This window comes from Scyliorhinus torazame, chromosome 9 (assembly GCF_047496885.1).
Source record: "Scyliorhinus torazame isolate Kashiwa2021f chromosome 9, sScyTor2.1, whole genome shotgun sequence".
Lineage (NCBI taxonomy): Eukaryota > Metazoa > Chordata > Chondrichthyes > Carcharhiniformes > Scyliorhinidae > Scyliorhinus > Scyliorhinus torazame.
Window position 1 is genome coordinate 208,323,379 of NC_092715.1, and position 12,224 is coordinate 208,335,602.

At 45.2% G+C, this 12,224-nt stretch overlaps 1 protein-coding gene across 1 annotated transcript in view; it reads right to left on the minus strand.

Moving 5' to 3' along the window:
- cenpe (centromere protein E) overlaps window positions 1-12,224 on the minus strand; it is a 174,222-nt gene that overhangs the window by 122,132 nt on the left and 39,866 nt on the right. Inside the window, exons 9-11 of the mRNA XM_072517648.1 lie at window positions 11,723-11,774; window positions 9,128-9,215; window positions 8,830-8,959 (exon numbers count right to left, since the gene is read on the minus strand). Of these exons, the coding sequence (XP_072373749.1) occupies window positions 8,830-8,959; window positions 9,128-9,215; window positions 11,723-11,774 (270 nt within the window). The remainder of the gene's footprint in view (window positions 1-8,829; window positions 8,960-9,127; window positions 9,216-11,722; window positions 11,775-12,224) is intronic.

The following is a 12,224-nucleotide window of genomic DNA, read 5'->3' on the forward strand; positions in this document are numbered from 1 at the left end:
AATCGAAGGGCTAAAAGAAACGCAAAAGGCCCAGGCGATAGAGCTCCGTGGGGTGAAGAAGAAGGCAGCTGAGAACGAGGATGAGATTCTGGGCCTAGCGGTAAAAATGGAGACGCACGAGGCGCTACACAAGAGGTGTATCGAAAGACTCGAAGGCCTGGAGAACAGATAGAGGAGAAAGAACCTCCGGATTCTGGGTCTCCCCGAGGGAGTGGAGGGAGCTGATGTTAGGGCTTATGTGAGCACGATGCTCCATTCGCTAATGGGAGCTGAGGCCCCCTCGGGCCCCCTGGAGGTGGAAGGGGCTCACCGGGTCCTTGCAAGGAGACCCAAGGCTGGAGAACCACCAAGGGCGATAGTGGTGAGATTTCACCGCTTCACCGACAGAGAGGCTGTTTTGAGCTGGGCCAAGAAGGTACGGAGCAGCAGGTGGGAGAATGCGGTGATACAAGTGTATCAGGACTGGAGCGCGGAGGTGGCGAAAAGGAGAGCAAGTTTTAATCGGGCCAAGGCGGCGCTTCACAAGAAGAAAGTAAAGTTTGGGATGCTGCAGCCAGCGCGATTGTGGGTCACATACCAACATAGACACTACTACTTTGAAACGTCGGAAGAGGCATGGGCCTTCATCCAAAAAGAGAAATTGGACCAGGACTGAGGGACTGATGCTGTGGGGGAGATGACGATGTTGATGTACAGAAATGTAAATTGGGGAATGGGAGGTTCACCGTATCGGGACGATAGATGGGGAGGGGAAAGGGAAGAGAAGAATTCCTTTTTTCTTTGACAGGGGGACACTGAGAAATGTGGGCGCCGGTGGAAACGGGGCTGTAGTGGGAGCTGCGCCATAGGGGGCGGGGCTGATCTAGGAAAGCGTGGGGTTTTTCCCACGCTAGGGAGATGATGGCAGGAAGATAGGCGCAAGGAGGAGGAGAGTTCCACACACCGGGGGGGGGGGGGGGGGGGGGGGGGGGGGGTCAAGGAGAGAGCTGGGGAAGCCAGGGTCAGCTGACTTTCAGAAGCATTATGGGGGAGTAACCATGCTAGATGGGGATCTAGCGGGGGGGGGGAAACACGGGGGATAACTGGGTTGCTGCTGCTGGGATGGAGAGGGAGCTGACAAGGGAAGAGGTGGTCGGGACGGGAGTGCGCCGCCTGGGGGACTGGTGGGTGTGCGGGACCTGGACGTGGGACTGGCCTAGAGTAGGTGATGGCTAGTTTTGGGGGGGGGGGGGGGGGGGGGGGGGGGGCAGCCCCCCAATCCGGCTGATCACGTGGAATGTGAGAGGCCTAAATGGGCCGATTAAGAGGGTCCAAGTGTTCGTGCACTTAAAAGGACTGAAGGCAGACGTGGTCATGCTTCAGGAGACGCATCTGAAGGTGGCGGATCAGGTTAGGTTAAGGAAAGGATGGGTGGGACAGGTGTTCCACTCAGGGCTGGACGCGAAAAATAGAGGGGTGGCTATATTGGTGGGGAAACGGGTGTCGTTCGAGGCTAGGAATATAGTAGTGGACAACGGTGGCCGATATGTGATGCTGAGTGGTAGATTGCAGGGAATGGAGGTCGTGCTGGTAAATGTATATGCCCCGAACTGGCAAGAACCTTTAACGAGGCCAGAGAAGGGGGGACTCTACCCCCGGCAATGTCGGAGGCGATGATATCATTAATCCTGAAGCGGGATAAAGATCCGCTGCAATGCGGGTCATATAGGCCTATCTCACTCCTGAATGTAGACTCCAAGTTGCTGGCAAAAGTGCTGGCGATGAGGATCGAGGATTGTGTCCCGGGGGTGGTGCATGTAGACCAGACAGGGTTTGTAAAGGGGAGACAACTGAATGCTAACCTGCGACGGCTGTTGGGGGTGATAATGATGCCCCCAGCGGAAGGGGAGGCAGAGATAGTGGCAGCGATGGATGCAGAGAAGGCATTTGATAGGGTAGAGTGTGTGTATTTCTGGGGAGGTGCTGAGGAGGTTTGGGTTCGGGGAGGGGTTTGTCAGTTGGGTTAAACTCCTCTATGGGGCCCCAAGTGGCAAGTGTAGTCACAAATCGGCAGAGATTGGAGTATTTTCGGTTACACAGGGAAACGAGGAAGGGGTGCCCTCTGTCCCCATTGCTGTTCGCGCTGGCAATTGAACCACTGGCCATAGCGTGGAGAGACTCTAGGAAATGGAGGGGGTGGTTAGAGGGTGAGAGGAACACAGTGTCACTCTATGCAGATGACCTACTGCTGTATGTGGCGGATCCTGTGGAGGGGATGACAGAGGTTATGCAGATATTGAGGGAGTTTGGAGATTTTTCGGGATATAGGCTTAATATGGGGAAGAGTGAGCTTTTCGTAGTACATCCCGGGGATCAGGGAAAAGGGATAGACGACCTGCCGTTGAGAGCGGAAAGGAGCTTCCGATATTTGGGGATTCAGGTAGCTAGGGAACTTTACACAAACTCAATCTGACGCGGCTGGTGGAGCAGATGGAGGAGGATTTCAAGAGGTGGGATATGTTGCCGCTCTCATTGGCGGGCAGAGTGCAGGCGGTCAAGATGATGGTCCTCCCAAGGTTTCTTTTCGTGTTTCAATGTCTCCCCATTTTGATCACTAAGGCCTTTTGTAAGAAAATAGATAGGAGTGTTATGAGTTGTGTGTGGGCAGGGAAGACCCCGAGGATAAGGAGGGGGTTCCTGCAGCGCAGCAAGGACAGAGGGAGACTGGAGTTGCCGAATTTGGACGATTATTACTGGGCCGCCAATGTGGCGATGGTTCGCAAGTGGATGAGGGAGGGAGAGGGGGCAGCGTGGAAGAGGCTGGAAATGGCGTCCTGTAAAGGAACGAGCCTAAAGGCGCTGGTGATGGCGCCGCTACCGCTCTCCCCGAAAATGTATACCACAAACCCAGTGGTGGCGGCAACCTTAAGGATCTGGGGGCAATGGAGGCGACATAGGGGTGTGACATGTGCCTTGGTGTGGTCCCCGATCAGGAACAACCATAGGTTTGTCCCAGGAAGGGTGGACGGAGGGTTCCAGATCAGGCATCGGGCAGGAATTAGGAGATTGGGAGATTTGTTTATTGACGGGACGTTTGCGAGCTTGGGAGCGCTGGAGGAAAAGTATGAGTTGCCCCCAGGTAATATCTTTAGATACATGCAAGTGAGGGCGTTTACGAGGCAACAGGGGAGGGAATTTCCACTGCTCTCGACACAGGGGATCCAGGATAGAGTGATTTCGGGGGTATGGGTCTGGGAGGGCAAAGTGTCCGAAATATATCAGGAGATGAGAGAGGAGGGGGAGGCGCTGGTAGAGGAGCTGAAGGGAAAATGGGAAGAAGAGCTGGGGGAGGAGATTGAGGAGGGTCTGTGGGCTGATGCCCTAAGTAGGGTAAATTCCTCTTCCTCGTGTGCCAGGCTTAGCCTGATACAATTCAAGGTTCTACACAGAGCACACATGACGGGAGCGAGGCTGAGCAGGTTCTTCAGGGTGGAGGACAGGTGCGGGAGGTGCTTGGGAAGCCCGGCGAACCACACACATGTTTTGGTCGTGTCCGGCACTGGATGAGTACTGGAGGGGAGTGGCAAGAGTGATTTCAAAGGTGGTGAAGGTCCGGGTCAAGCCAGGTTGGGGGGTTAGCTATATTTGGGGTAGCGGATGAGCCGGGAGTGCAGGAGGAGAAAGAGGCCGATATTCTGGCCTTTGCGTCCCTGGTAGCCCGGCGAAGGATCTTACTCATGTGGAAGGAAGCGAAACCCCCCAGCGTGGAGGCCTGGACAAACAATATGGCAGGGTTCATAAAGCTGGAACGAATGAAGTTTGCGTTGAGAGGATCGGTTCAGGGGTTCTCCAGGCGGTGGCAACCGTTCCTTGACTATCTCACGGAACGTTAAGGGAAAATAGATCGTCAGCAGCAGCAGCCCAGGGGGGGGGGGGGGGGGGGGGAGAAAAGAGGGCAACCTGTTTTGTTCTGGTTGGGGTGGAGGGGGGGAGCACTATTTTTTGTTACTTTGTTATATCACTATTTTATTTAAATTATGTTATTTATTAGTTATTGTGTTATCTTTTGTTGATTTGTAAGGTGGAAAAATTGTGTTTGAAAACTTTAATAAAATATATATTTTTTTAAACTAACAACAATTGGATATGTGGTCAAATAATCCAAATGGCCAAATTAAAAAGGGTCGGAGCAATCATGGGAGACCTTAATCGTTGTATCGACTGGGCAACCTACATTTAATAACCTTATAGCAGAAAGGCCTCCAGGGAAGAGACATGATGGAATTTTATATTGTGTTTATTTGAAACTACAGTTTTTAATCTAAACAAATGATATGGGTAAGGGGTGCAAATTGATGTAGGCAGATTGGAAAACATGATTAAAGATATAACAATAAATAAACAATGGCTATCGTGTAAAGATTACATAATTCAAAACAAGTATACATTCCTTTAAAAGGCACAAAGTATCCACAGAAAAATATCGATCAATCCTCAGATAGCATCAGATCGATGAAAAGAAAAGGGGGTGGGTGCATTGGTAATGTCATTAGAAAAGTAATCAAGAGGCCTGGGCTAATGCCCTGGTACATGAGATTCCAATACTAGCATGACAGCTGATCGAACTTGAATTTATTTAATGAACCCAAACAATTAAATCAGGAATTGAAACCTAGTCTCATCATCGATTGTTACCAATGCCCTTTTAGGGAAGGAAGTTTGCCATCCTGATCTCGTCTGGCCTACATATTACTCCAGACCCATTGCAATGTGGTTGACTCTTACCTGCCCGCTGAAATGTCATAGCAAGACGCTCAGTTGAACCAAACCACTACAGAAAAGCTTAAAGGAATAAAACCAGGGACCATCTGGCAATATCGTTTCATTCCTAGATCAATGGCTCACCCACCCAGCCCTGCCGACACTGCAAAGTCAACCTTGTTAAGGACGGGAGGACAATGAATAACATTGCGACTTCACCGTGCCAGGGTCCCAGGTTCGATTCCCTGCTGGGTCACTGTCTGTGCAGAATCTGCATGTTCTCGCAGTGTCTGGGTGGGTTTCCTCCGGATGCTCCAGTTTCCTCCCACAGTCCAAACACGTGCAATTTAGGTGGTTTGGCCATCCTAAATTGCCCTTAGTGTCCAAAACAAAAAAGGTTAGGAGGGGTCATTGGGTGACGGTGATAGGGTGGAAGTGAGGGCTTAAGTGGGTCGGTGCAGACTCGATGGGCCGGATGGCCTCCTTCTGCACTGTATGTTCTATGTTAACATCTGGGTAATTGTGCCAAAATTACAAGACCAGTCCCACGGGCTAGTTAAGTAACAGCCTGACACATGTCCAAACCACATCATGCATTTCTGGTCTCGGCCCTCACCTGAGAAACCATCTACCATCCTCCCTCATCTGAGGAATTAGTATTCCTTCATGCTAACCACCCTCACCTGATGAATTAGTATCCTTCCATGCTAAATACCATTTGGAAGAAGCACAGACACAGAATATACTCTAGGTCGGGGGCTTCCGTATTGACCGAGCTGGCCGAATTCTGAAGGGACATATAATACCAGACAGGGTTTGTGGTTGGTGCAGAGGGAAGCAAGTGGAAAATTCCAACTTCACCACACCCTTACTAATCTACCGGCTATTGATTCTTTTGTCCACGATAGTATTGGTAGGAGGAACCACCATACAGTCCCAGTGGAGACAGAACCATGTCTTCTCACTGAGGACACCCTCAAAAATATCCAAGGGATAAATCAAGAACAAATCTAGCTTCTCAAATGCAGGCCATCAGCAGCAACAGATTTTTATGCAATTCAATCTCTAACCTCATGGCCCAGGAAAATCACTCACTCTACAAACAAGCCAGTAGACCAACATGCCAGAAGCGGCAGCGCAAATATCCATAAAGTAATATGTCAACCTGATGAAGGGCTAATGCATACTAAACAGTGACAGCAACACACGAGAGACAGAGCATCCCATGACATTATGACAGCATTTGACTGAGTGGCATCCAAAAGCCCTAGCAAAACCAAAGTCAATGGGAACAGGGAGGCAGGGGTGAATCATCTCAGCACAGGACAGCACTATAGCTGTCTCTGCCTGAGCTGCAACCATCTTCAGTTTTTAAAAAATGTATTTGTGGAATTGGGCGTTGCTGGCTGGCCAGCATTTATTGCCCATCCCTAGTTGCCAGAGAAGATGGTGGAGAGCTTCCTTCTTAAACCACTGCAGTCAGAGGTGCAGGTGCAGCCATTGTGCTGTTAAGGAAGAAGTTCCAGGATTTTAACACAGCGACAGTGAAGGAAAGGCGAAAAATTTTCAAGTCAGTATGGTGAGTGACTTGGAGGGGAACTTCCAGGTGGTTGTGTTCCCAGGTATAATGGCCTCCTTCTGCACTGTAAATTCTATGATAATTCTATGATAATGCTGCTCTTGTCTTTCTAGATTATTGTGGTCATGGGTTTGGAATGTACTGCCAAAGGACCCTTGGTGAATTCCTGCAGTGCACCTTGTAGGTGGTACGCACAGCTGCCACTGTCCGTTGGTATTGGGAGTAAATGTTTGTGGAAGGGGTGCCAATCAAGCGGGCTGCTTTGTCCCGAATGGTGTCGAGCTTCTCGAGTGAGTTGATGGTGCACTCATCCTGACAGTGGAGACCATTCCATCACATTCCTGATTGTGCCTTGTAGGTGCTGGACAGGCTTTGGGGAGTTAGGTGGGAAGTGCGTTACCTTCCGCAGGATTCCCACCTTCCAACCTGCTCTTGTACCCACTGTATTTATAGGACTAGTCAAATCTAGTTTCTGGTCAATAGTAACCACCAGGATGTTAATTGTTGAACGTTTCATGGTCCATCTTCCAATGAAAGGTCAGAAGTGGGGATGTTCCTGACCGATTGCAATATTCAGTACCATTCGCAACTCCTCAGGTACTGAAGAAATCAATCCAAAACAATACCTGATCAAAACAAGTGTTGATAAGTGGCAAATAGCATTTGCGTCAAAGAAATGCTAGGCAATAATTTATCCAAAGAGAACCTAACCATCCCCTCTTCATACTCAAATGGTAGAAGAAGAAAAAGTCAGCCTCGAAGGCCGATAATAGACAAGTTAAGGCACAGGGAGTAGTATGGCAAGGTTGGATGGCATGTGTGTACTTGCACAGAAGTAGTGGTGTCGCAATATTGATCACTGAGTCAATTACTGCAGTAAGAAGGGATGATATATCTTAGAAGGTTCCTCAAATCAAGCCACATGGGTAGAGCTCAGAAACAAAAAAGGGGAAAATCACATTGCTGGGAGTGTAATACAGGTTCCCAAACAGTCAGGGAGCGTTAGAAAGGGAGATATCGGCAAATCTCAGAGAAACGTAAATATAACAGGGTAATAATAAGAGATTTCAACTTCCCCCAATATTAACTGGGATAGTCGAAAGGTTTAGTGGGAGGCAGAATTCGTAAATGCATCGAGGAGAGCTTTTTATGTCAGTATGTCAAAAGTCCTACAAGAGAGGGGATAGTGCTGGGCCGCGTTTTAGGGCATGAAGTCAGGCAAGCAGTAGATGTTTCAGTGGGGAACATTTTGCTGAGTAACCATAACTCAGTAGAATTTAAGGTAGTCATGGAAAGGAACGAAGATGGACAGGAAATACATGTTCAGAATTGGGGGAAGGCCAATTTTAATGGGATAATACAGGATTTGACCAAATTTGACTGGCAGCAACTAATTGTACGAAAATTTACGTCAGCAGGATTTATTCAAAAAGGAAAAAAAAAGAGAGAGAACAGAGCCAACATGTTCCCGTAAAAGGTGACGGGTGGGAGCAATAAGTCCCAAGATCCCTGGACGTTAAGAGATATCCTAGGTTGGATAAGGTTTTAAAACAAAAAAAAAAAAGGGGGGGGGGGGGGGGGGGGGAGAACTGATGGCAGATACAAAACAGTAGAAGCTCCAGAGAATAGAAAAGTGCAGGGGGGTTACATAAGAGAGAACCTAAGAGAGCACATTGGAGGTGGAGATGGCAGAAATAAAAAGTGAACTAGCAAATGGAAGGGGTCTTCACAAGTTGCGATATCAGGGGAATGAAAACAAGGGTACACATAAATGGGACAGACATGACAGAGGTCTGTCTACTACAGTATTAGAGTCCTTAGAGGAGAGGATTTCAAAAATAGATATCGATGGCGGCCGAGACAGAAAATGAAAGAAAACAGTGTGACATTTAACTAATTTTGTGCCCATTTCTCCTTGATAAATAACAATACCATAAGGACCGTCAAAGACTAGCTGAAGGTTAGTATGCACAAGCTGCAAAGTGAACTAGAACGCGAGTCCTCCAGTTTAAGTTTTAGCTTTGTGTATCTAAATTAAAAAAGACAGTTTATTGCCCACAATCAGCTGCAACGGAATGACTAGTTAATTGCAAAGACATTTGGTGTTCGGTAAAAATAAAATGCTTCCTTCATGCAATCATGCCTCCACTGCTTGTATACACAACCGTACTCTTGTAGTTCACACAATATTGTTTGTGCAGTAACTGATTCCAGGGATTTTGCCCCTATCTCATCAAATGAAATCAGAGATGGAGATGTTTGCACCTGTCAGTGAAACCAGGAATCAACAGCATGTGCTTGCAAGCTTAAAGGTGAAACATTCACATATTCCTCCCAAAAATTCCATAAACACATTGCCTCACATTTTTTCATGCTATGTAGGAATTATATGCAATGCCCATTGGCTCGAAGCTGGTGAGGTACCTTCTTGAACCAGTGCAGATCATGTCATGTAGGTACGCCCACCAGTTCTCTCCAAGGGAGAAGAATAGGAAAGAGGATAGTCTTACCTGAAGAGTACTGAGAGTTTCCTCAAAACCAACTGGAGTAATTGTACAAATGATTAGAGTCCTTGCATTACCCCCAAGTGAGTTCTGTAGAATCCGAGTCAGTTTACTATCTCTATAATTTAAAAAAACACTACAAAACAGGAAAACAAAAAATTAGATAAGGAAGGCAAAAAAAGTTAAAACCCTCTTCTGAAATTTAAACGTTAGCTTTCAGTTGTGAATGACATACATTAAACATGTCACATTATTCTGAACAATCAATTATAGTCAAATTCTAAACAGTAAAGCAATTTCCTACCCAGCTTGTCCGTCACTGAGTTTCTTAATAACTTGACCAAGCACAAACAAACTACGATTGATAAAACATCCTTCTTTTAGGCGGACACCTAAAATACAGAAAAATGAAAATGATCATCGCCCTCACACAAACAGGTACAACAGTTGAGCAAAACTAAACTGCTGTATCAGATTTAAGATGCTAAGTTAGACAAAAGCATTTATTGTAACCGTTCTATATTAAATATCCCCAATTCATTGGAAGGCAGCCAGGGTTAATTTTTAACTAGCAAGAATCCAGAAACCGGAAAATTTTAGACACACCTACAACCCATAGAGGGTGCTAGCAATCCAAATGTCAAGTAACATTTGGGAACCATGGCCAACACAAGATTATGGATAGGAGAAAAACTGCTATGCTCATTGCTGACCTCTTAATAAAGCTGTATAGAAATATCTAAATTAATTGTGGTCTAGATTTCTCTTTTCCCAAATGTTAATTTGCATCTGGCATTAAGTGAAGGAGATCGGCAGACATCCCGCAACAATATTACATCAAGCATGGCAATCAGCAAAAATACACAGAAGAATTGTCATAGTCGGCAAATCAGGAAGTTAAAAGCACTGATTATTGCAGAGAGAAAAATACATATTGGGACATACAAGTTGGATGAAAGTAAAAGTTTAAATATTGCTGTTCAGATTTTGCAGTGGTAACTCTGCATTCGCTGTCATTACCCCAGCTGAAAATAAACCCAACTTTGGGCATCTGCGCATGTGCAGAATAACACAAAGTTCATAAGTTGCTGTCAGTCATGCTGTGTTCCATCAGAGATTATGCTGCCGAGGTTCCCCAGGCTGTAATTAGAAATGACTGAACTGCACCGGTACATTCTGATCAGCTGCTTTGGACATTAAACTTACATTTTTCAACCATTACTTTCACTGAAAACCCTTGAGAAGGTTGTACTTTGTTGAATAAGGTGCAACCATCCCCCCCCCCGCCCAAGATATTCTAAGTTCATAACTAATACAGAACAATTTCACTGGTCTAGTAAAGCTCATTTTATATTTGTGGAACGACAAATTTCTCCAATATGATTAAAGAAATTTTTATAATAAGTTATGGGACTATATTTTATGGTCAACAAAGAAACAAGGGGTTACTGACCGCAAAGAAAGTTACTCTCACAAAAATAAAATCTAGCGATCTCTCTAGCACAGACTTCACCTTTTCTGATGGCAATTTAAATCTGGCACCACGCAAGATCTCCATATATACTGTTGCGACATCAGCAGTCAATCACAAAATATTCTCAGACAGTAAGCGTGTCGCTTTTAATTTAACTTTTCGGAAAGCAAAATAAAATGACTGGATTCATATAAAAGCTAAAATATCATTATAAATAACGAAAGAAAATCTAAATGCGTGGAATCAATGGCGAAATTTGATAGATGCAGATGTAAAATAGATGCAGACAAGCGGTTTAGCTGTAATTACAAAGTTAAAAACCCAGCTATACCTTATTCAACAAGATGTAACTTTTTCAAAGCTTTTTCACTCAGTGAAGCTATAAGTGCAAGTGAACATTTCTGCCAATACATGAATTATTTGCAGGTTGCACTCTGGTTTGGTTGGAGGTACCTCAATAGCAAACCCACGAGAGGGGCGTAAAATCACTACTAACACAACATTTGGACCAGTAAGACAGAAAATGATTGATCACCTATGGCAATGCTCAAATTACGACTACATCATTTTACATAATAGTCTATGCTGAATTCACACTGCTTCCAATTCTATGTTCTCTCTATGTGGGCACTCTCCCAGTCTGAGTTTCAGGCAATGCTGTGGAGCTGTCAGCACAAGCAGAGATAATAAAAAGAAATGAGATTACCCTAAGCAAGGACTTGTACTGAATCGTGACTGGAAAGTGCAAAGCTGCAGGACTGGCCAATCATGTGTTTTGACAGTTCTGGAATTACAAATGAAGCTTCCTTCCCACAATTTGCTTCGGGGATGTCTAGACAGAGATTGGTAAGACACAGCATGAACAAATGGTGCACTGTGTCACCTGTAGCTCAGTTGCAGCACATGCAGCTCGGAATCACAATATTCCAGGTTAAAGTTCCACTCTAAAGCTTGAGCACAGAGTACTAAAGGAGCATTTCACTGTTAGAGGTGCTATCTTTTTGATGAGACATTAAATCAAGACCCCATCTGCCTTTGTGAATGCATGTAAAAGATCCCACAGCACCATTTTGAAGAGGAACTGGGGAGTTATCGCAAAAAATGTTCTCGTATTATCACAATGCTGTTTCAGAGTTTGAGCACAAATTAGCTGACGCATTTTCAACATCACAGCAGTGAGTACAAGTACTTCACTGGCTAGAATGTGCTTTGAAATAAAGTTAAACTGCCAGTATTTTGCAATTGTACTTGCCCAGAGAACACCGATTGCACCCAATTGGGTTTTGCATAGCTGAACTAGAACAGGTTAAAGCAGAGACACAAATTCAGTTTAAACATTATAGGACATTAAATAAGGGAAGGAACCTATTTAATAACAAAGTTAATTCATGAGCAAAACATTAAGTTAGAAAAAAAAAAACTTGCCTTCAGTTCCTGTTTGGCTGGCTCGTTCACTGCCTGCCAGATCAATCAAATTCTGGAAAAGAAAAGCAAGTTTTCTCAGAACTGTATAACCTAGTTTCAATTTTTTTCCAAATTCAAAGTCAGGTACATTAATTTACATCATCTAAGATCCTCTAAATAAATTACAAAACGTCTTCCACTCAGAACATTGTCTCTGGCTACATTCAACTGCGGTAGCCATCAAGAAAATCCCAATCTTTCCATTTCCTCAAACTCAGCAATCTACATTAAATTTACTATCTAGGTGTTCAGCTCACCATTCACAAGGCAAGAGAGTTTTGGTTTTAAAAAAAACCTTTCCCACAACCTATCCTAGGCAGAGACACATTGCATTGACATTTTTTTAAAAAATGTATTTTATTACAAAACATGTATCAAAACAGGTTACAATGATCAAAACACCCTGGGAAACATGCTTGCCAACAATCAACTATAAGTCTGTACAGATTTTTCCTTTTTCACC